The 21500-nt window shown below is 49.0% G+C and overlaps 7 protein-coding genes across 7 annotated transcripts; 3 read left to right on the top strand and 4 right to left on the bottom strand.

The window, feature by feature from the left end:
• Window positions 1-2391: 2391 nt before the first annotated feature.
• Window positions 2392-4136, bottom strand: C8Q69DRAFT_291181 (hypothetical protein). Its single transcript, XM_028627015.1, has 3 exons — window positions 3960-4136; window positions 3827-3906; window positions 2392-3772 (listed from the first exon to the last, which is right to left on the bottom strand). Exons 2-3 carry the CDS (start codon window positions 3860-3862, stop codon window positions 2711-2713), a joined length of 1098 nt encoding a protein of 365 aa, XP_028484029.1. The 5' UTR covers window positions 3863-3906; window positions 3960-4136; the 3' UTR covers window positions 2392-2710.
• Window positions 4137-5587: 1451 nt separating this feature from the next.
• C8Q69DRAFT_404187 (putative endosomal sorting complex protein TSG101) lies at window positions 5588-7566 on the bottom strand (the record flags this gene model as incomplete). The annotated part of the gene is made up of 4 exons (XM_028628029.1): window positions 5588-6913; window positions 7021-7259; window positions 7343-7451; window positions 7513-7566. The coding sequence occupies 4 exons, from the start codon at window positions 7564-7566 to the stop codon at window positions 5588-5590; spliced, it is 1728 nt and encodes a 575-aa protein (XP_028484028.1).
• Window positions 7567-7936: 370 nt separating this feature from the next.
• C8Q69DRAFT_487145 (mating-type alpha-pheromone receptor PreB) lies at window positions 7937-9079 on the bottom strand (the record flags this gene model as incomplete). Its single annotated transcript, XM_028631961.1, has 2 exons — window positions 7937-8286; window positions 8338-9079. 2 exons carry the CDS (start codon window positions 9077-9079, stop codon window positions 7937-7939), a joined length of 1092 nt encoding a protein of 363 aa, XP_028484027.1.
• Window positions 9080-10474: 1395 nt separating this feature from the next.
• Window positions 10475-11669, top strand: C8Q69DRAFT_403873 (aldo-keto reductase; the record flags this gene model as incomplete). The annotated part of the gene is made up of 6 exons (XM_028628017.1): window positions 10475-10549; window positions 10652-10662; window positions 10714-10771; window positions 10851-11032; window positions 11089-11458; window positions 11517-11669. The coding sequence occupies 6 exons, from the start codon at window positions 10475-10477 to the stop codon at window positions 11667-11669; spliced, it is 849 nt and encodes a 282-aa protein (XP_028484026.1).
• Window positions 11670-12046: 377 nt separating this feature from the next.
• C8Q69DRAFT_470011 (hypothetical protein) lies at window positions 12047-13491 on the top strand (the record flags this gene model as incomplete). The annotated part of the gene is made up of 1 exon (XM_028630801.1): window positions 12047-13491. A coding segment is annotated over exon 1 (1154 nt), but the record flags the coding sequence as incomplete, so codon positions are not given.
• Window position 13492: 1 nt separating this feature from the next.
• Window positions 13493-16912, bottom strand: C8Q69DRAFT_433861 (glutamate carboxypeptidase Tre2). Its single transcript, XM_028628523.1, has 2 exons — window positions 14219-16912; window positions 13493-14159 (listed from the first exon to the last, which is right to left on the bottom strand). The coding sequence occupies exons 1-2, from the start codon at window positions 16718-16720 to the stop codon at window positions 13977-13979; spliced, it is 2685 nt and encodes an 894-aa protein (XP_028484024.1). The 5' UTR covers window positions 16721-16912; the 3' UTR covers window positions 13493-13976.
• Window positions 16913-19432: 2520 nt separating this feature from the next.
• C8Q69DRAFT_470005 (putative hydroxymethylglutaryl-CoA synthase) lies at window positions 19433-21343 on the top strand. The gene is made up of 3 exons (XM_028630800.1): window positions 19433-19629; window positions 19692-20767; window positions 20824-21343. Exons 1-3 carry the CDS (start codon window positions 19605-19607, stop codon window positions 20959-20961), a joined length of 1239 nt encoding a protein of 412 aa, XP_028484023.1. The 5' UTR covers window positions 19433-19604; the 3' UTR covers window positions 20962-21343.
• Window positions 21344-21500: the final 157 nt, after the last annotated feature.

Genomic DNA, 21500 nt, shown 5'->3' with positions numbered 1-21500 from the left:
AAGTACTATACTATTTCTTTACTACTAGAAAGGAAGGAATAGACATGTTGGGGTGCAATCCTAGAACATGCGTGTTTCATAACTCCTAGACTGTAAGCTGGGAATTCTACGACCGTCTTCTCAAGGCACTTCCAATCGAACACGTAGAAAGGCAGATCTGGTTCCAATTTATCATTTACTCTAAGGCCCAATATAAGAAAGTAGCTCCATACTCAATCCAGTCAACAGTCCCCGAAAGAAAGAAAGGAAAATCACCATAAAGAAGACATTCTGGAAGTTCAAAGTAACTCCACCCCTTGAAAGGACTCTCTGGCTAATGGCTTTCTCCCTGAACTGTTTCAACAACAGTCCCACGCTTTGGCCATGACTCTCACGTTAGGATGCTTTTCCTTGAACTGCTTCATCCAGTCCTGTCCCTCAACGAGGTCTTTGTACCTCTGCGCGCGCCCTGCATCATACACCCCTATGTCCAATATAACAGTAGGCACTGCATCCCTCACTGTTTCTCCCTCTCGATGCGTCATGGCCAAAATTGGACCCACGCAAGGCAGGACTGGGCCACCGTCAAGCCTTCTGATAGTATCGATCTTCAATCGGCCAAGCAAGTGGCAGATCGGGCCTGCGATCTCTTCGAATATAGCGACTGCAAGGTCGGTATTGGAATATACGACCCATCTCTCGTTGGAGTCGTCATATAAAAACCCCCAGGGTTTATCGCAGCAGTCTGCGGGGTTCGGGAATTGCGTTGGTGGTGGCATATTTATCGTAGTGGTTTTTTGAAGCGGGTTAAAGTGGTTTCTTGGTCTTTGTAGTGGACCGTTGCGGAATAAAGAGGATATATGGAATGATGGTCTTGGTCTCCGTGGTTCTTGCTTTGTATAATGCAGTGGAGTTGTCTAGTATTGAGAATATAGAATGTTGCTGTTCTGGTCGAGCTGCTGTATTTATAATGGCCATGGTAGCCGTGACTCAACATGAGAGTCATGGATTGACGCATATTGGTGGTAAGATGATTGAATATCCCATATAATTGATAATCAATGAATGGCTTTTGCAGCACAGTTTTTTATAAAATCATCGGCTGTTTCCTACTAACTGACGCATTGAAAGAGTATGACCACTGACGGTCGGACAGCAGAAAAGTTGATTATATTTAATTGCAGAAAAGATTTTATTGTACACTAGAACACAGGACGGGGATTCCCTATCTTTAATACCTTCCTTGAGCAAACAACGGTCTATGTATTACGTATATAGAAAATTCTACAAAGAAAATTATGTGTACTAATGTATATGCGGGTACTTAACAGTCAAACAAGCAAAGCAAACTACGGCTACCGGCCTCTACAGCTCTTTTACCCGTGGAATAATCAATAAAGAGTCTTTCAGTAGTAACCTTTCTATTTCCAATACTGTCAGAATATATCAAACAAGAGAATCATCGATGCAAACTTAGCAGATTGCTACTCTAGGTACAAATCGAAGTATTTGTTTAGAGATGCAGGAACAAACACAGAGCAAACAAACAAATTTAGAGCTAATAGTAAACTCATAAATCAAGAGTAGGGTGTAGCAGCAATCTATCTACCCGAAAAAAGGAGCAAATTATGATGACGCCACGCTCAGTAGAATAGATATCGAATACTCAATAACCAAACAATTATCGACACCAGATTCCAGACTCCCCAGGTTCCAACCCAAGCTCACTTCCCCTTCCTTGGGATCATAGTTTCGAGTTGCCCGAGCATATATTCAGTATCTCAGTAGGGGGATCTCCCTCACCACGTGCGAACCTCGGGGCTCCACAAAAGTGCTTCGCAATCTTGAAACCATTCCTAAGTAGCAATGAGGAGAGTTGAACAAACTCTGCGCTGCGTGACATAACACCTCCTAGAGACCATAGTGGCATCAATCTGCCGGTAGTGGTCATTCCAATAGGCATCCAGTTGCGATAGACTGATGGGAATTGTGGATGGTTCATTAGGTCGTTGAAAAATTTGTCCCATGGTTGGCCGGGACCATCTAGTTCGATGTAGACAATTGGGTGGACCATCGTAAGTGCCATATTTGGAGTGGTGGATATAGGAGCTTTTGAACTTTGATAAGCTAAATAAGTATTTAAGTGGATCCCTGTGGTTGTCTAGAGTAGAAGAAAGTACTAAGTATATAGTTTTTAAGTATGACCTGAATTCTGCATCAATAATATAGCTCTTCTTGAGTCAGAAGATAGGTGAGTAAGAAGTTGAGAGAGTTATTGTATGTATACATATGGATTTCCTGACTCAATGCACTGCATTGGTGAAAGCAATAACATAGATTCCCTTTCGTGGTTATCATTAACACAGTATGAAGAGATGGTTTAACTGACACATATGAGGATCATGTTAATAACTGGCATAAATACTCCTAATTGGAAAGAATCCCTTCACCAATAGGCTCAAAGAATAACTGAAGCTAGCTGCGCTCTATACAACAGACACAGTCAAGATGTAGGTTCAGAGAAGATCGTTAATAGAATTATCTCTATGTTCTATCTACACATTGATGTTCTGAATAATACAATGCTGTCACCAGGACACAGGATATCATAAACAGAAAGATAATGTCTGCCAAAACGAATAACGCCATAAAGCCAACCGGACATTTCTCATAAAGCAGTAGGTACTGAGTAGAAACACTACTGTATGCAGACAAGTCACCAGATATCTCGCTATGCCACATATATCGGAGGCTCATCGCGTGTTCGTAGTAAAAAGTCAGCCTGGTTGGACAGCGCTTCCGCCCCCAGACTTAGTCTCTCAGCGAGTACTGCTGACAGGCTCTCTAGGAGGGAAGGTCGTCGATCCCAAGGCTTTGCTGTATATCGAATACTAACGGGGACTGATAGGTCGACAGTGGTCCGGCCACAGCCTTCAATCTCCATTGACATACAGAGTGCATATCGCCGCGATGCCAGGGAGGACGCAAATGTGGGTTCTGGGAAGGTGTCTCCGGAATATTCAACCACGAGCGTCGCCTCTGATTCCCATTCACTGCCCTGACTCATTAGAGTGTTCCCATTCGGCTTTGCTGGCTTCCACGGCGAAAATCTTAGTTTCCGCTTATGGTTCATGTGGTAGGTTGAATGTTTCGTCATCCACGGTGATCTCTGCGCTTCTTTTCGAGTAGGCATACGCTGTTGTGGCATGATCGATACGAACGTTGTCGAGCGTAGTCTGGAAATAACTGTTCCATAGAACGGTTCCGGGGGCCCACAACTATGACACGCGCGACTATATCGCAACTTGATCTTGACAGACGCAGAGGCGCTCTGCTTCTCACTGGAGAACTCGAAAGGTGTCGCTTCGCTTGTCTCGACGTGCAATTCTCCCACGCGACGGAATGGCCACAAGGCCCGTAATGTTTTCTTTTCTGACAGAATGTACTCTCCTGGAAAATCGCTCGTGCAGACTGGTGGCTCCTGGTCCAGAGTTGGAAACAACGATATCGGCCGCTCCATCTCAACGGTCACAGTCCCATTGCGAACCAGCTGGGCGCGAATGCCATAACTGATCTTAGATTTTCCGCGGCAACCATGAACGTGCGAATTCGGACTCCGATTTTCAAAGGCGACGTTCATCGAAGATGGTAAGCATTGCACGAGATCCGTGCCCTCTTTCAGGCCGTTTGGAGTCAAGACCTGACGAGGAACCTTGAAGCAGAATGGAAATAACCGGGTCCCCTCTGTTCCGTATGCTTCTTGTACTCCTCGGCAGTCTGTTAAGCGGACAAGCTGGATATTCCATCAGTAAGCTGGCAGGAATCGCAAAGGGATCTTAATACTTACGTCTTGTCCCATCCGCATCCGATAGAGCTCCGTCATAGGTCAGTCAATATCCATCACACTCAGAACGTTCAACACATTCCCTGTAAAGATCAGCAATATGTCAAGCAATTTCCGTATATTTGCTTTCACCCACCAAACAACGTGATTTTCACCGAGTCAAACTCCTCCGTAATGTTCTCGTCGAGACCGGTGACCACAACTGTCCCGCTGACACCATCATCGGAGAGGAAGATCGGACTCTTATCTTTTGAGTGGTGATACTTGAGCGCCCCATCACGGAAGATGATATCAACTTTGACCGTCATTTCAGCGAGTTTTTCCGCTCTTCAAATCGTTTATGTTCGCGGACTTAATTTCGTCTGGGGGGAAGTGTGCGCTCTGCCTTTTTTTTAATCCCCAGTGGTAGCGCCACTTTATCATGGATAAAAATAAATCTACCCCAAGAATGCAGCGCGTTGTATTTTTAGGAGGGTATCACAACAGCAGATGACCTGAAACCAGTCGGGAACACAACGCAGAATGTTGACCGACGTCAACTCAGCGCGCCCACAGGCTGCTTGAGGACAGGGAAAAGGGAACGAGAAAGACAGCAGCACAACCGGTCGCAACAGGTGGAGAACGTAGAATCTACAATATGTGCCCTGGGAGACCACAGTCTATATAAAGCATTTCTTTTGTTTCTAGGTACCGTATGGGGCACGCGATAGAGCTGGTGGAGACGGACAGCCCGTATGGCCTCCTGCAGGACTGTCATAGATACCTGCAATGCCCGATCCACCATCGGACATGCCTCGCAAAATCAAGCTAGCAAACGCCATTTTTTTCTGCTTCACGAAGCCCTATGGAATGTCTAGACTGGATGATGTCCGACTGATTTCACTAAACTTGCTCGCCACTGTCCGCCGTCGGTGCCGGCTCGGAACTCAACGGGAAACTGTCGGTGTCTAGTCGCCGATAGGAGTATGACCAGCAAAGAAAAAGGAACATTTGGGACATTGGGCTTCCGAATATCCCCGATTTATTATTGTTTTTCCTTTCTTGTGTACTCGTGATATGGAGAACTTGTCGATCATCTTTTTTTTTTCGGTGGAGAGTATGGATGCCTGATAAGGCTGATGGCCGATGTAAGATAAAAATGCCGTTATCTTTTATCGGTCGCCAATTATTACACCGGATCAACTTGTGTCTAAACACCACAACATCTCTTCAGCATACAGTATACACTTTATTACAACAGCTAGGCTCAGTCCATGAGACTTTTTATTTTACTTCTGCCACTATAATCCCAAACTTATCGAGATATCTATCATGACAACCATGAATATACAGCATACCGACGTGCATGTGATTGGCAGATCAAATACAACATGACCACATAGATCGTCTCGCCTGATGAACCTCGGTGCGAGAGGCTCTGATAACAGTCTCGGCTAACTTGGTTTCAGGTTCCTTCGTTCGTTCCAATCTCTAGCCGCTTTGGTGTTTGTGAGGCTGGAAGACGCCTAACGGTACCACATGATAGACGCCACCAATTGGCCGACGGATGACAACATCTTACTAGTGAGCATGGGCGCATTCATAGATGCCCACGATATATGACCTGATATTGATATCTTGCAAAGCGGGCCTAAGAAAAGTTGAATCACTGACAGATTCGTGGGTATCTATGAGCAGGAGATGCGTCTCTATACTGCTTAGTCGTCGCTCATCATTCTTCAGTATATCCTTCTGCACGGATGATCATTGTATACCTGAAACGCATCAGCCTCCCTCAAGGCCCATGCCTTTTCCAATCTTTCGAATCAGAGCCCGTTTAAGGAACGCTTCTCTTGCTAGACCTCTCGTGTGTCGCGACCATGTATCTACACCAATGATGCCTTTAACAAGAGCAGACTGCAAAGCGTAGATGGCCTGCTGAATGCCGCTCTCATCTGCCACGAGGTCGTACAGTTGCTTGCCAACAACCGTAGGTGCGACGAGGACATCATCGATAGGCGGGAGCCCTCTTCTGCTATCACCGCTCGCATTGGACGGTCCTTCCGTCCCTGGTGGTGCCGGTGAGGAGATACGGGCCTGCGCATCTGCGATCACGGCGTCTGCACGGTGAAGGGACTGCTGGAGGATAGAGGTGTTGGACTGAAGCGTCGCATTAAAGTTATTCAACGCAGCGATCTCGCCTTGCAGGGTGGCGATAGCCCCTTGCAATGCTTTGGATTGGGATAGGAGAGGCTGCACTGCAGACTTCGACTGGCCCACGTTGGATTGAAGAGTCTCGGTGAGTGTCTTGGAGACCGCGTGCAACAGTGCGTCCTTCTCTGGATTCGGTGGGATCGGTGGCGCAGGACCCGAGGGTGCCATCGACGGTAGTTCTAATTCGAAAGGCGATGTAAGGAGATCCGGGGTCTGAGGTTTGGGAGCTGGTGCCGGAGCTGGTGCCGGAGCTGGTGCCGGAGCTGGTGCCGGTTGATTTAGAGGGGCTTGTGGCGGAGGATAGTATTGTTGCTGAACTTGGTGGGGGGGTACTTGCGGAGGTCGATAAGCCGGCTGGTATTGTTGGTAGGTAGGCTGTGAGGGCTGCGAATACCCCTGAGGCAGTGGACCTACAGGAGGTTGCTGGTGCGCGTATGCCGTAGTAGGAGGTAGGGGACTACCAGGAGTAGCCCTCTCGTCTGCAAACCGCTGGGGAGGTACGGCTGCGTTGCGTAAGCTGCTCGAACGCTGCGGCGAGTAGTGGAGTGGTCTGTTCGGCGCTGTATTGTTCGGTCCATTCTGATATTGGAAGGATAACCTCCTCGAATCGGCCGTCTCTTTGGGAGGAAGCGGTGGAAGCGGAGGCGGCGACTTATATCTGTCTGGTCCAGGCTGCCTTTGCTCCGGTGTCTGTGTTCGACCCGGCTTAGGAGGGAGCTGAGGAGGAGCTTGGGGGTTCGACGGTGCTGGCGCAACTGGGCTTGGCGATGGGTTGAGTTCCCGCGGAAGGGGAGGCAGCGGAGGTGGAGCGGGAGCCTGCTGCTGTTTATATTTTACCGGTGGTTCTTTTGCGAACACCTCTCGGAGAATGGTCAGAAAGTCGACAATGGAGGATCTCTGCTCAAACCGATAGTCAGTGTCTTGTTCTGATGGGCCATCGCAATGCCACGAAGTGGGTAATTGCTCATATGTTCTCTAATTGTTTCCGCGTCAGGAATACTCACATCCCATGCCTCAGCCCAATGCGCCAGATAATGATGATATACTCTCCCCTCGAGTGTGACATGCTGTCCGACGCGGATGACCATGTCCTGCGTAGGCGTCACGTAGACCATCGGTGGTTCCATAGGATAGGCCGTAGGAATCCATAGCTCAATGGGAAACTTGTATATAGCACCGCGAAAGTTCACTGGCAATGTTCCCACGAGGTGGAGGAGAAGGGCGGAGATGCCATTCTCGAATGCTATCAAGTCGTCAGGATCCGATCAGCAGTAGAGCGGGGCAAGACTACGATGTCTTGTAACTCGAGTAGAGGGAAGAACTGACTGTAAACATCCGTCCGCGGGCCCAGCGAAGGATACTGTGCAAGAGCTGCGGCGACATCGTAGTATGTCCGGTTCGCATCGCGGTAGGTCTGGTTGGGATCGTAGTGATCCTGCGAGGACGTTGTTAGCGCAAGGTAGTTGTAGGCTACACTGCAGCATCGGGGGCCTTACCTTGGTCAACACGCCGTAGAGCCAGCTCAGCGTGCTCTGTGGCACAGTAGCCATGGTGAGAGTGCCGTTGCGAGGTATCGACTCATGGTGGTTGGAGTCGGAGCTCGCGTGCTTGTCGTTGTTGGAACTCCGCATGCCTAGACTCCCCGCAGTGGGTTCTTGGCTGGCCACAGCTGGATACCTACTCTACTTACTACCTACTTAGGAGCATCAACATGCTATAAGTATTTGGAGGATTATTCGATGCCTCGGTCGCAATGCGACTTCTTAACGATATTTGTTATTGAATTTTACCTCTCTTGATGCTCTTTCAAATAGATCCTAATTCATGAACATTACGTGGTTGAGTGGCAGACCCGATAAAAGAAATAAAAACACGCCTCTTCACCACCTCCGAGCTCGCCCTTCGTCCTCATTAGCTTCTCTACACCGTTCCAGAAGCAACAGTCACATCGTGTTTCACACCAAGCGCATTACCCGCCTCCAGATCAGAGTGAAGAGCATGCATATGCGCCGCCGTCGGGCTCGAGCTAGCCCCGGAGGTCGAATTGGCGGGACCCGACGTCGACGACTGTCTGCTCTTCTCTGAGCTTCCGAAAGAAATCGGCTTCCAAAGTCTGTGGCGTCCAGTCGACCCGCTGGATGGCTGGCTACCACCTCCAATCAAAGACGTCGCCCACAGAGAGGTCAGAGGAAGTGAAATCGCAACGAGAGTGAGAACGAAGGAGTCCATTTCAGGGACGTTGACGCAGTACTGCAGGATTGCAAAGATGGCTGCATCGTGAGTTAGTACGCTTTATCATCGCATAGGTACAAATGACATACATGGAACAATCAATGTCTGGCAGCTCATGATAAAGATCACCTGCATCGCGCCGAAGCGTTTGATTCCCATCTTCTTGCGTTTCTGAATGGCATGCCCCAGCTTGAAGATGAAAACAAAGCTGAAGAAGCAGATGCTAATAATTGTGGTGATATTGGTGGCGCTTTCTAACCAGACAGCATCGAAGTTGGCCGCTTGCACAATAGCAATCGAGTTCTCAACAGCCAGACCCAGGCGGAACCCTATCGCAAGCAGAGCGACAATCACCGAGATACCCAGCAGTATGTTCTTGTGAATCTGACGAAGCGTGACGCAGATAACTTGGGTCTGCAGGATGAGAGAACACTCAATGGCAACCAGCAGCATCACTTCGAAGACAACGGCCAGAATGGAGTTGGCATAAGCGCTGGCTGGGACTCGGGAGTAGTCGCCAGAGAAGTAAGGATAGACCTTGGAGAACTCTGTCGTGAAATAGACGCAATCGCAGATCAAGCGGCATGCATTCAAGATCAGAGCAGAGCTGTTGAGCAAGAAGACCGGAGATAGTCGCTTGTCGCTCTTGGTCAGGAGAAGTAAGAGGACAAGCAGGGCCAAAGATGCACCAAGCTGAGAGCTGTACACGATGCAGATCTTGATGCCATACTGAACGAAGTCGTCCATTTCTCCGACGGAAACATTGAGAGGAGATCCGTCCGCCAGATGGAAAGTCAGGCTCTGCGTGAAGGGGTCGAAAGGTTTCTGCATGGTTCCGTTGATGCACGCCATGAGTTGATTCAAACGATGGATATCGAGAACGATGAGATGATGCGTTTAGAGTCTTCAGTTGAAGCTTTGAAGCAAATATTGAGTAGCTACTTGGTAGAGATGATAACGGTCAGAGAAGAGGTCTAGGAAAGTGATGTAGGACAGACATATCTATAAGTACGAGAAGAAGGTTACACGAGGTGTGGTAGATATACAAGAACAATATAAAATGCTTCGTATTCATGGAAGCATAATACTTGTCCAGAAGAAGAGTATATCTCATGTAGCCTATACACTTTCCGCTTTAGGCAGTGGGGTCGTGGGGAGAACAATGTGTGAGTGAAGGAGAACAATCCTAAGGGAGGATTTAGTGGAATTCGGATTGTCTATTCTCTGCGGACTGGGTCACATTGTAGTCCAAATAGAACAATATCAAGTATAACGAGACTAAGTGTGAAAACAGTATTGAATTTTGAAAGGCCTGGAGGTGTCCTTGGATCTCCTCTAAGTCCGTGGGGAGGTTAATCCCGTATTTATCTCTTGAGCATACAAAGAATCCAGATCCGGTATGATCTAACTATCCTATGATTAGCATAATCAAGTAATCAAAGAATCTGCTGCCAATGGATGATATGATAGATCACCTGCGCCTACTGAAAGCTCCCACTTAATTAAAATCCCAACTGAGATCCCACATGGGATTAGGATAGAACAAGGCATCTGTTTGGGGAGTCTACTCGATCATATCGAATTGAGTAGCCTATCTGTGCCGATTTTCTGCGGACTGGATTTACTTCGAGGGGGATAATTAATATATAGAATAGTTAGAAGCTAATGGCCATGAGAGAGTTTGCTGGGCCATATCCAGGCACCAGCCACGGTTAGATCTCACTGTCATGGATGATCCTTGAACATATCGACTCCTGCGAGGATTTCCTAGTTATTAATTCTACTTTTCATACTACCTAGTCACTCCGTAGAAAGACTCAGCTCGAGACGAAGAATGAAATCACGTTCCCCCGATATTATTATTTTATTATTTCTCCATCTGTAGTACAGCTGCTGCGGGGCTTGCAACTGTACGTGCCCCGCAATCGCGGGTCCGAAGGAGCCGAACATAACAGCATCGCTTTTGTGAATATATGAAGAGGTTGTCTCCTTTATTTCTCCATAAAGCTGTGGAAACGTATGAAATATATCAGGCCATCTCTAAAATTATTTGAATTGCTTGTTTCGACGAATTGTGACGATTGTGGTTCGTTCACGGCCAAGTGTTCTCCACTGTCGTTTTTTATGATATCATCAGGAGTTCGTCCATCATCCGCCCATCTACCATCCGCCATCTACCGTGTTCCAGCCTTTCCATACACCCGGAATCATAACTTCAAAGCAGTCATGGCGTCTTCTCTCGATATTCAAACTAAGTACAAGCTCAATTCGGGATATGAGATCCCGGTACTAGGATATGGTGTAAGTCCTTCTTCTTCTCCCTTCGCGTTGATCATGCATGTTTTATACGATGAATCCTCCGGAATGCATCAGGACAATGCTGATACGACAGCGATTTTCTAGGTTTACCAAACGTACGTATCCTCCGTGGATGCTGATAGAACAGAAATCTAACATGAAACAAGCCCTGCCGACATAACGGAGGAAGTGACCAAGAAGGCCTTCAAAATTGGTTATCGTCACGTATGTTTAAGTCCCCCCACTTTTCAATTGAATATATAGTTCTACTCTTAACTTGGTCTGACTCCCTGAGCCTTGATAGGTGGACTCTGCCCAAGCGTACCGTAACGAGAAGCCATGCGGTCAAGCGATCAAGGATTCAGGACTTCATCGCTCGGAGATTTTCTTTACTACGAAGATATCAAGGCAACAGATGGGATATGAAAAGGCAAAAGCGTCGATCGATGCCAGTCTCAAGGAGGCTGATGTTGATTACTTTGACCTGTAAGCTTGCTTTCGTGTATTTCAACGTGACGACATGATCACTTATAAGGTGAAAGAATTCTCATCCATGCACCATACGGTGGGAAGGAAGCCCGCCAGGGTACTTGGCGAGCCCTTGTCGAGGCCCAGAAAGAAGGCAAAACGCGCTCGATCGGAGTGTCCAACTATGGCGTTCACCATCTAGATGAACTTGAGGAGTACATCAACAGTGGCGCAGGAGGCAAGATCGATGTCGGACAATATGAACTTCATCCCTGGCTTCCTAGACCCGACATTGTCAGCTGGCTCCAGAAACGGAACGTTGTCGTGGAAGCGTACAGTCCTTTAACCCGAGCACAGCGTCTGGAGGAACCAGTTCTACTGGAGCTAAGCAAGAAATACAACAAGACGCCCGGTCAAATCCTCCTCCGCTGGAGTCTGCAGAAGGTATGCTACCCTCGTCATGGTGCATTATGGTTTACTATATGCTAAGTCCTGCCAATAGGGTTTTGTTCCCCTTCCGAAATCTGTCACCCCTTCCAGAATCGAGGAGAACGCCAACATTTTCGACTTCCAGCTCACAGTGGACGACATGAAGGCCCTTCACACGAATGAGTACTCGCCAACTACCTGGGATCCGACTGTGGACAGGAGCTAGACGTACAGTGGTGAGCAAACTTTACATGAACATGTATAGTGGATTGAGCTGGCGATGTTCCGTGTTCCTACTTTTGTCAGCAGCAAACATTGTCGTATCAGCAAATGAACTTGCCACTGCATAACGCTTATACTAGATGCTAAGATAAAATACATCGCCTCAAAACGTCTCTCTCTGTCGAGTCTTCGCTACAAGTGATACAAATATAATTGTAGCAAATTCTACGTTGGCAAAAGCTAGTTTCCAGAAATTTGCTAGCAAAGCTCATTCTATCCGACAACTCGGAAGCCACCAAATCTATATTTAATCACAAAGACGGAGGCTACAAGATTAATGCCGGCTAGACTAGATACTTAGCGAGTCGGCTAACTAAGTAGTGCATCTAGACTCGAACTTCCAATCGGTCTTCCCCGAGGTCGAGTTTTTGCCCCAACTGTTTTTTTATCTACTAAAGGTGGGCCTTGTCTTATCCCCGTCATAAGGATTATTTTGAGATTATTCGCGATCTATTCATAATACCGGATCTGTACGGGGCATTAACATTGGGGGAAATATGATATCGTAGGAGCGGTATCACCTTCGAACTTTTTCGTCTTCTCTCCTTTTGTTCCAAAGGATCAAGATCACCCAATGCCAGCAATGGCCCCAGGACCATTACCTCAACAAGCCCTTCGACGACGGCGCAGATGGCTTCCCATCCCATCTTGCAAGAGGATCTCGATCTGCCTCGTCGTCGCCATTATCCCTCTATTCCTGGTATTAGTTCTATTCGTACTTCTCCCCGCGCATATTTCCCTACACCACGATGCGGAATACTTTCGTACGCTTGAAAGTTACAGAGAATGGAAACATCTCCCTCCAGAGTTGCGGGATGATCCGCTTTTTCGCCAATCGGATTCGTGGAATGAGCGGTCTGTCGTTCCCTTGATTAAGGATATCACACAGCTATCCAGCATGAATTGGTTGCGGCAGATGGAGTTTCATGATGACTGGACGGCGGAGTATCCAGCGCAGGAGTTCTGGATCTATGTCGGCGGGTCACCGAAGGGTGAGACTCGAACTGTGGTTGCGAAAAGCAAGGAAAATGCCGCGCCTCAGCGGCAGAAATCAATTTATGATGATGATGACGACGATGGGGATGATGGCTACGACTATGGCAGAGTGAAATTGTTCTCGTGGAACTGGATTCTCGAAGGAGTGAGGAACCTCATTCTAAACACCGAGACTCTCCGCAGAGTATTTGGGTTTATAATTTCTCTTCCGGGACCGAGTTGTGTCGATTCACCGGAGATCTGCCACTCGTTCAATAATGGCTTTGATCGATTGCTGGAACTCTATCATACGCAGAGGCAGTACCAGAGTGCTAATACGGGTCTTACCTTTGTCGATTGCGACGTCAGTCCGTATATCTGTGATGAATGGGGCGTTGATCCCGTCATGCTGATTCATGTGAGGACATCGTCGCCGTGTCGCATGGAGATGTCTCCCTTCCGCTGGTACTGTTCTGTGAAGTGGCATTTTGTCGCGCTGCCGTTGCGGAAGATGCCCATTCAGCGCACGGTGAGACTGTCGGATTTGGTGTCAGCCTCGTCTTCTATCGCTCCAGTGTCCGGTCAAGCGAAGGGTTCGGGTGGGAAATCATCGAAAGCGTTCGATCCTGTAGTGCCTGTGTTCCCAAGTGCGTTTGAGCAGTTGCATTCGATGGTCAGCTATTCAGGTAGTGTCGAGGCGTTGAAGTTTGAAGACCATGAAATTCTCGAGATTAAAGGCGAACCGAAAGATGAGTAGGATAGCATCTCTTGTATATTGTTATCGATAACTGTATAGATATTATACATGTTCCTTGATAGACTACCCAAAGTAGACAAGTTTACGGTGACCAGACCTCACGATCATCCGTACAAAGTCGGTCGATGATGACATAGCAAGAGATTAACTGATAATAGTCACATAGATAACAAGCCGATAATGCTTTGGCAATATACCTAATCTAACAAGTGAAAAGGCATATATACCGTGGAACACGGGACTAAAGAGACTGCAGCGCAATAAATATAAGCCGTCGCGCGTTGGCAATGCCAAGGAGACCTCTATGGACAGGCAACAGGATAACAAGTACATCAGTACGCCGCAGGAGGCAGAGCCTTTCTGCGCATCACTGCTAATAGCTAATAACAATGCTAGAATGAGGACAGACGGAGAGGATGTAGGGGACGCTAGATTTTAGACCATGACAGGTCAAAAACACCTGCATGAAACTGTCCATGGGGAGGATGGGTGAGGAGGGGATATTAAATAAATACCGGACTAATATAGCAGTTTCCTACTCGCCTTTGAAATAATATCACCAATTTTATCGATCCACTTTTGCGTTTCTTCCCAGTCGCCGGCATCAATTGCATCCCGGATAGCTGGGAAGAAGGCCTCGTCGTAACCAGACCAGGCCTGAGGCCCGAAGATGACATGTTTGAATTGCGTGCGATTGGGAACCTAGTAGATGACTGTTAGAGTCGGCTTCTTTAAGCAAGAAATATCGCAAGAGTACTCACACCACCGCCTTCGTCCAAGTCCAGAATATGGGTCTCAAAATTCGCCATGCGAGTGTTATGGCTCATACGCTTGATCGCCATAATATTGGTTTCAAACCCACCAGCACCCCATACCGTATCATGCCAGAGCTGATCCCATTCGTGAAATCGTGCAGCGTTCTCTTTGAAGTTGGTTGCAGCATCATAAAGTGGCGTCATGTTCAAGGCTGGTTTAGAGCCACCCAAACTCCCGTCCCTCGACTGCATCGATTCTATTTTAGACTTGGCGTACTCGTCCAGTTCGGAAACATAACTGGAAAGATAGGCAGCATACGCTTCCATGTCAAATGGTAGAATCGGATTTTCAGACAGTTCCAGAAGGAGTAAACCCCAAATTTCACCCAAGGACTTGTGATAACGGAAACCCGGATCACCAAACTGTGTCATCCATTCATAGTTGTCGTAACAACTGTGGTATGGATACGGTTCTCCAACAAAGCCAAAATCGATGCTGGAAGTCCCAGCAATGTCTTGAAAGGCGACGTAGTCACTGCCTGCTCCCAGCCCGCTAAGTCTCTGATTCTTCGACTGCCAGATTTCTTTCAAAGTCTGGTTTGCTACGGGGTCGGAGCACCTATTCAGGATCTGCAGAAGAATGCGTTCATAGAGAGGGGAGCCTGCCGCTCGAAATTCGCCGCCGCTCACAGCAACGTCAACATTGAGATAGGCATACCCATTGTTACGAAGTGCATCAAGTTCGTTTTCCACATGCTCCGTGGAGCCTATGAGGTTGTATTCTTCGCCGTCCCAGCTTGCGAATTCGATTGTGCGGAGTGGACGCCACCCAAGAGCAAGAAGCTCACCAAACACTCGCACCACCTCCAAGAAGACGGCTGTGCCACTTCCCGGGTCAACGCCTCCGAAACACCAAGCATCGCGATGGTTTCCGACGACAATCTTCTTCTCCGGTTGCTCTAAGCCGATAATGCGACCAATTACGTTGTATATTGGCTGCCTCTCGATGTCGTCCTGTAAATTCATAAGGTTGACCTTAGGCGACGAAGAATCTCCCGTCCACCATTCACTGATATCGGGAACCCCTCCCACCCATTTCTTAGGTACCTTTTCGCCGTGACCCCTTAGCACCTGGAGAAGTCGTTGTGCATCGCGCCAGGCGATAGGAATGCTGGGAATCTGGTTAAGACCGGGGCTCTCTTCCGGAGACAGTCTCTTTTTCTCATCAGGTGTTGAAGCAAATCCGGGGGTGAGAACATCTCCAACAACCCAGGACATCAGGCTCACGCCACCTCTCTGAACTCCATCTGCAGGCATAAACCGTCCGTCGGGATACGTTGGTCCCAACACGAACCCATCTTCAGCGGGATCCGAATATATGATACATCCGGCTGCACCCGCCATCTCTGCAGCTTTGATCTTAAGCGCTCGATCTCCCTGAGTGCCGTAATAGCGCACTAATACGATGGCACCTTGAAGAGAGATGCCCTTGTCTGCGAGGAGTTTAAAGTCTTCACGGGATCCATAATTCGCGTAGACGAGCGGTCCCGTCACGTTACCGGATTTCGAATGGCCATGGAAGACTAAGGTCTGCTGTTGAGGGGGATCCTTATAGGCTTGTTCCTCATCCAAAATGGCCTCCCAGGCCAACTCAGGCGGGTCAACGATAGCTACCCTTCGTCCGGTGGGTTTCGGATAGTTGAGGTATACCTGGAACTCCTCCATTCCAACTTCATCCAAGCCTGCCTTGCGGAATTCCTGCTCGATCCATTCTGCAAGCACGTAGCTTCCTTCCGTACCAGCCATATGGGGAAACCTAGTTAACCGCTCGAACTTCTCCGCGATGCTTGTCTCGTTGATATGACCCTGGACATAATTCTGTACCGAGGACGGTGTATAAGACTGGCCTATACTGAGACGAGTTCCTCCTATCGAAAAGAGATCCGTCGCAACGACAAGGTATACAATAGTGACGACGATAATCAGACCCACCAGGCGCAAGATGATCAAGCACACTTGATATTCCCCGCGCGATCGCCAGCGATCAGTGAGGTTGGAAATAAAACTAAAATTGAATTTTGGAAAGTATTTTCGTAGCGGAAGATGAATCGAAGAGAGTGTACGTGTTAGAGTATTGAAGCGTTTCGAGAATCGCTGCCCTAGGTGTGAACGGGACGATCCTGGATGCGCCGGGTCTTCGACATCCATCTCTTGCATCTCCCTCTGCAGCTCCTCCATTGAACCCCGTGTTGATTCCCCATCATCAGAGGCCAGAAAGTCCAGACTCGATCGTGCGGACTCGACGGTTGGCGGGTGATAGCCAGCAGGATGGGAGCGCGAGCTATCGCCGGCGGAGTCGCCACGGCGAAGGAGGCCCTGTCTCTCTGCATCGTTGCTTATCTCGGTCGAACCGCGATGCGACTGGGAGGAGATCGGTCGGGAAGAGGTGGCTTCTTCATATGTCGGGATAGGAAGGGATTCATAGTTGAACTTGTCGTCGCTGCCCATGGCGGCGGTCGTACCGAGCTCCGCAGAGCCCCTGAGGATCGAACGTCACACAGGCAGAGATACGCAGGGTCATGTTCTGAAGGCAAAAAGAGCGACGGACGGAGGCAGACTCATTGCTCCCCGGATCAAGAAGGACACCACAGGCGTTGACGGTAGTCAGATTGAATCTTGTGGAGAGTTTCTTCTCCTGACGGATATGGACTTCTCTCTCCGGACCGTCCAGACCGCGTGGCGCAGTCGGTCTCCACGTCTCGAGTTGCTGCGCCGAGTCTTGGCCTCTCGACGGTTCGTGCCCTCGACTATTACTCCAGACTCACCTTTCTTCTCCGCGGGGAAGTTCATTTGAGATAATATAGACCTGTTAATAGCCAAAAGTTTGACTGTCTGAAAAATGCAGGTACTGGCATATTTTACTTGGTGCTACAGAGCGGTATGGGATTCCATCCACTCGCCCGGAGATTAACTAATAGCTCAATAATAACGACGATAAGCCACTATCCTATCGAGTGGCAGACAATTATGTTGTCCAGTAATTAAATCATACAATATGGCTTGTGGGATAGACGGATTGTTCTCATGATCTTTCTCGCTGAGGGTATCTGGTGGTTATTGTGGTTGTCCCGTCAGCCATTTATATATTTTGAGATTAGTGCCGTAGCATGCAAACATTTGTATGTTTTCAGATACAATATGGCACGGTGCTAACATTGCAGAAAGGCTGTTTGGTTATCTGGTATTTATCTTTGCATCTCTTGATAGGAACATCGAATGAAGTACCCCCATACCCTATTCTTTGTAGCCCCCAAAGGCTACCAAGGCGCTTACAGGCACGACGAATTGAACTCTGAAAGGACGAATTGACAAGATACAGGGAAGATAATAATCACATTACAAAAAGACTGCAAGGCTGTCTCACATAAGCAGATACGACGACTAACCAATACGCGAGTCAGACGAAGTGAGCACGATCATTTCTGAGCTCAGCCGTAATCCAAATTTGGAGAATGGTGATTAGTCTGCAGCAGGATACGAATTGTCTCCAAACAAGATATCTACGTCTTAACTAGTTATTCTGTCGTCTTACTAAAAGCCAGAGTAAGAGAAGGGACTACTAGCTACGAGCGACTCTGCAGGCCATTCTGCGCTTACAAAGCTTCAGAGATCCAGATGCTCCAAACCGCATTATCACCGAAGGAATCTGTGGTATCCGCCGAGGAACGGATGTGACCCCGGTTGACGGCTTTGGAAACGGCCAATCGTAGGAATAGCCACGAGAAACCAAGTACACAGGTCGTATTTCATCACCCCACTCCGATGAGATTAGATTAGATGGCTGCTGGCTGTACACGTATTGGAACTTGGAAGACGCCGCTCGTCTGGGCATGGCACGGATGGGTCTGCGTAGCAGAAGCAACGAAACGAAGTACATACATGCGTAGTACGAGACGCATGGCGAGATTGCAGCAGCTGCTTCGCTTTAGCATCTGCAACGTGATCCTAGTGAGATCATAGCCCGTTCCAGTCTGCACTAGAATCGTTTTTTCTTTTTTCTCGAATCCCTGCCAATTGTACATACCTAGTACACACGTCCTTCCTCGTGGAGGCAGCTGCATGTAAGCCCCTCTCACACGCGGCGTGTGCGGTAGCAGCCGGAAAAGCAGGACATACTATATAAGTTTCCGATGATGGGGCCTGTCAGTGTTAGCTTGGCATTATTCATGCGATCTGATCTGAAAGGGTTCTTCAAGTCTCTGGACTGGCTGGTCCACCGTCGAGATGAGATGCGATGCGATGATGGGTCGAGATGAGATAACGGGAGAGCTCCACTTGGCCGGCGATGGCACGTGAGGCTAAACCGGCTGCACGTTTGGCCGCAGGAACGCTCCGTATTGAGGCGGAATGAAGGAAATGAAAAAAATATTAGGCAGACGAAGATGGGATTGTAGCTGAGAGGAAGGATCATTCTGACTTGTAGGCATTCCAATCCTCCGCCCCTGCTAGTCAGGAACGTAGAGAGTCAGCAGAATCTCGCTGCCTGCGGTTGCTGAACTGTTGAGTTGCCCTGTGCTCCTCCCGGTGCCAGTATCGGCCATCAGCGATATCGGGTTCGGGACGCCTAGTCTGTCCACTAAGACACAAAAAGAATAATTAGTTCAACTTGGTCGAGTTAGTCGAGCGAAAGCCATCCAGGGGAGAAGCAACGCCAGGGGCTGTTTGATGGCGGGGCGGTAAGCACACCGTGTGGCCACCAAAAAAGGATCGTTGGCGGTCTGTCGTGGCCATCAACGCTTGGGGGTTGCTGCTCATAAATAACACTTCTCTCCTGTGTCTTCTCCAGTCCAGCCTCGCTGTCGTCTCTATCCACGCCGTGCAAAGTCCCAGGAGGTAGGTCATTTTGCGCTCTTGTGCCTCCCCGTTTGCTCTCCTTATCGCCTGTGTGCAATGTTGGGGGATTAGGACGACGATCCTCGTGGTCCCACAATCTCGACCCTCATCCTCCAAGCTGTTGCAACGTGGTGCAGACGAAATTGGAAACGCCTGCTGACCATATTCTCCGTCCTTATTAGGTGCTCAGAGTCCCTTCGTTCTGTGTCTTTGCAGCGTTCTATTTCCTTGCGCACTTTGCCTACACAGAAAGTTTCCGTATCCAGCAGACCTCCTTTTTCGCCGCCACCATGTCTGCTCGTCCTCAGAACGTTGGCATTAAGGCCATTGAGATCTACTTCCCTGGCCAGGTATGTCACCTGAATTCTCTGGCGGTACTTCGCGCAGACAGAGTGGGACTGAGCTCTAACTCTCTGGATAGTGCGTCGACCAGAAAGAATTGGAGAAATTCGATGGCGTCAGCGAGGGGAAGTACACCATTGGTCTGGGACAGACCAAGATGAGCTTCTGCGATGACCGGGAAGGTGAGTATCTTCACCTTGGGAGAACTAGACGATTTCCAAACTGACAGGCCGAACCCCCGCAGACATCTACTCCATGTCCCTCACCACCCTCTCCTCCCTCCTCCGCAAGTACAACATCGACCCCAAGTCCATTGGCCGCCTGGAGGTTGGTACCGAGACTCTGCTCGACAAGTCCAAGTCCGTCAAGTCGGTCTTGATGCAGCTGTTCGAGCCTTCCGGTAACACCAATATTGAGGGAGTCGACACCGTGAACGCTTGCTACGGTGGCACCAACGCCGTCTTCAACAGCATCAACTGGGTTGAGTCCTCTGCGTGGGATGGTCGTGACGCCATTGTGGTCTGCGGTGATATTGCCCTGTACGCCAAGGGCGCTGCTCGTCCCACCGGTGGTGCGGGCTGCGTGGCCATGCTCATCGGCCCCGATGCTCCCATCGTTTTCGAGCCTGGTCTGCGTGGATCCTACATCAGCCACGCGTACGACTTCTACAAGCCCGACCTGACGAGCGAGTACCCCGTCGTCGACGGCCACTTCTCCATCAAGTGCTACACCCAGGCTGTGGATGCCTGCTACAAGGCCTACAACGCCCGCGAGCAGACCCTGAAGGCCAAGAACGGCACCAACGGTGTCGAGCACGACGACAGCAAGACTCCTCTGGACCGTTTTGACCATGTTGTCTTCCACTCCCCCACCTGCAAGCTGGTCTCCAAGTCCTACGCGCGGATGCTCTACAACGACTACCTGGCCAACCCCTCCCACCCGGCCTTTGCGGACGTTGCGCCCGAGCTGCGCGACATCGACTACGAGAAGTCGCTCTCCGATAAGAATGTCGAGAAGACCTTCGTCGGTTTGGCTAAGAAGCGCTTCAACGAGCGTGTCCAGCCCACCACCGAGGTGGCGACCATGTGCGGTAATATGTACACCGCCAGTGTCTACGGCGGTCTGGTCAGCCTTCTGAGCAACGTGAAGTTCGACCCCAGCCAGCCGAAGCGCATTGCATTCTTCAGTTACGGCAGTGGTCTGGCTAGTTCTATGTTCAGCGCGAAGATCGTCGGCGACATCTCGACGATCGCCCAGAAGCTGGATCTGCACAACCGCCTGAACAGCCGGAGAACGGTGCCTCCTCAGACTTACGACGATGTAAGAGCCTTCTAGTCTCTTTCGTAGGTGGATAGACAACTAACTTTGTGCGACAGATGTGCCTTCTCCGTGAGCATGCTCACCTGAAGAAGAACTTCAAGCCGGCTGGCAACATCGAGACCATCCCCTCAGGCACCTACTACCTGACCGAAGTGGACGACATGTTCCGACGGAAGTATGAGATCAAGGCGTGAACGAGATAAACGTCCCGCGAGACAAGGTTGCGGTTTTTACGAAAAAGGGAAAATAACCCGCTCTTCTCACTTCTCTTTTTCTTCGTTGGTCTTTTCCATATTCCCCCTTGTCGCGACATGGATATCGTTCCTTTTTACGATCATCTCTGCGATGGCCCGGGGTTGGACGTGCGAGCGAGAGCTGCACCGAGATGTGCAGCCATAGACGTTGCTTGCAAGAACAGGCGGATCCTCGGTGGAAGAGGGCTGCCAGTCGAATAATCTAATCGAGTAGACACTTGAATAGAGTGGGTGTCGATGCACATAGGACTTTCATTTTCCCCGGTCAGATATGAATTTATAATAGTTTAGATAGAGAAACCGCCATTTGTCTCTTGAGTAACCTCTATCCTTGTGCATGTAAACCCCTGTCCGACCTTCCATGATTATCATATTTATCGTACGCTCGAAGTTCTCGATTGTTTCACGTCGTGGGGAAGAAGCGTACAGAAGTGAAACACGGCACGAACACGACAGACAAAAAACGAGATATCTGCAGA

This window comes from Paecilomyces variotii (assembly GCF_004022145.1).
Source record: "Paecilomyces variotii strain CBS 101075 chromosome Unknown C8Q69scaffold_7, whole genome shotgun sequence".
NCBI lineage: Eukaryota > Fungi > Ascomycota > Eurotiomycetes > Eurotiales > Thermoascaceae > Paecilomyces > Paecilomyces variotii.
Note: the sequence above shows the minus strand (reverse complement) of the source record. Positions and strands in the feature narration are given on the sequence as shown.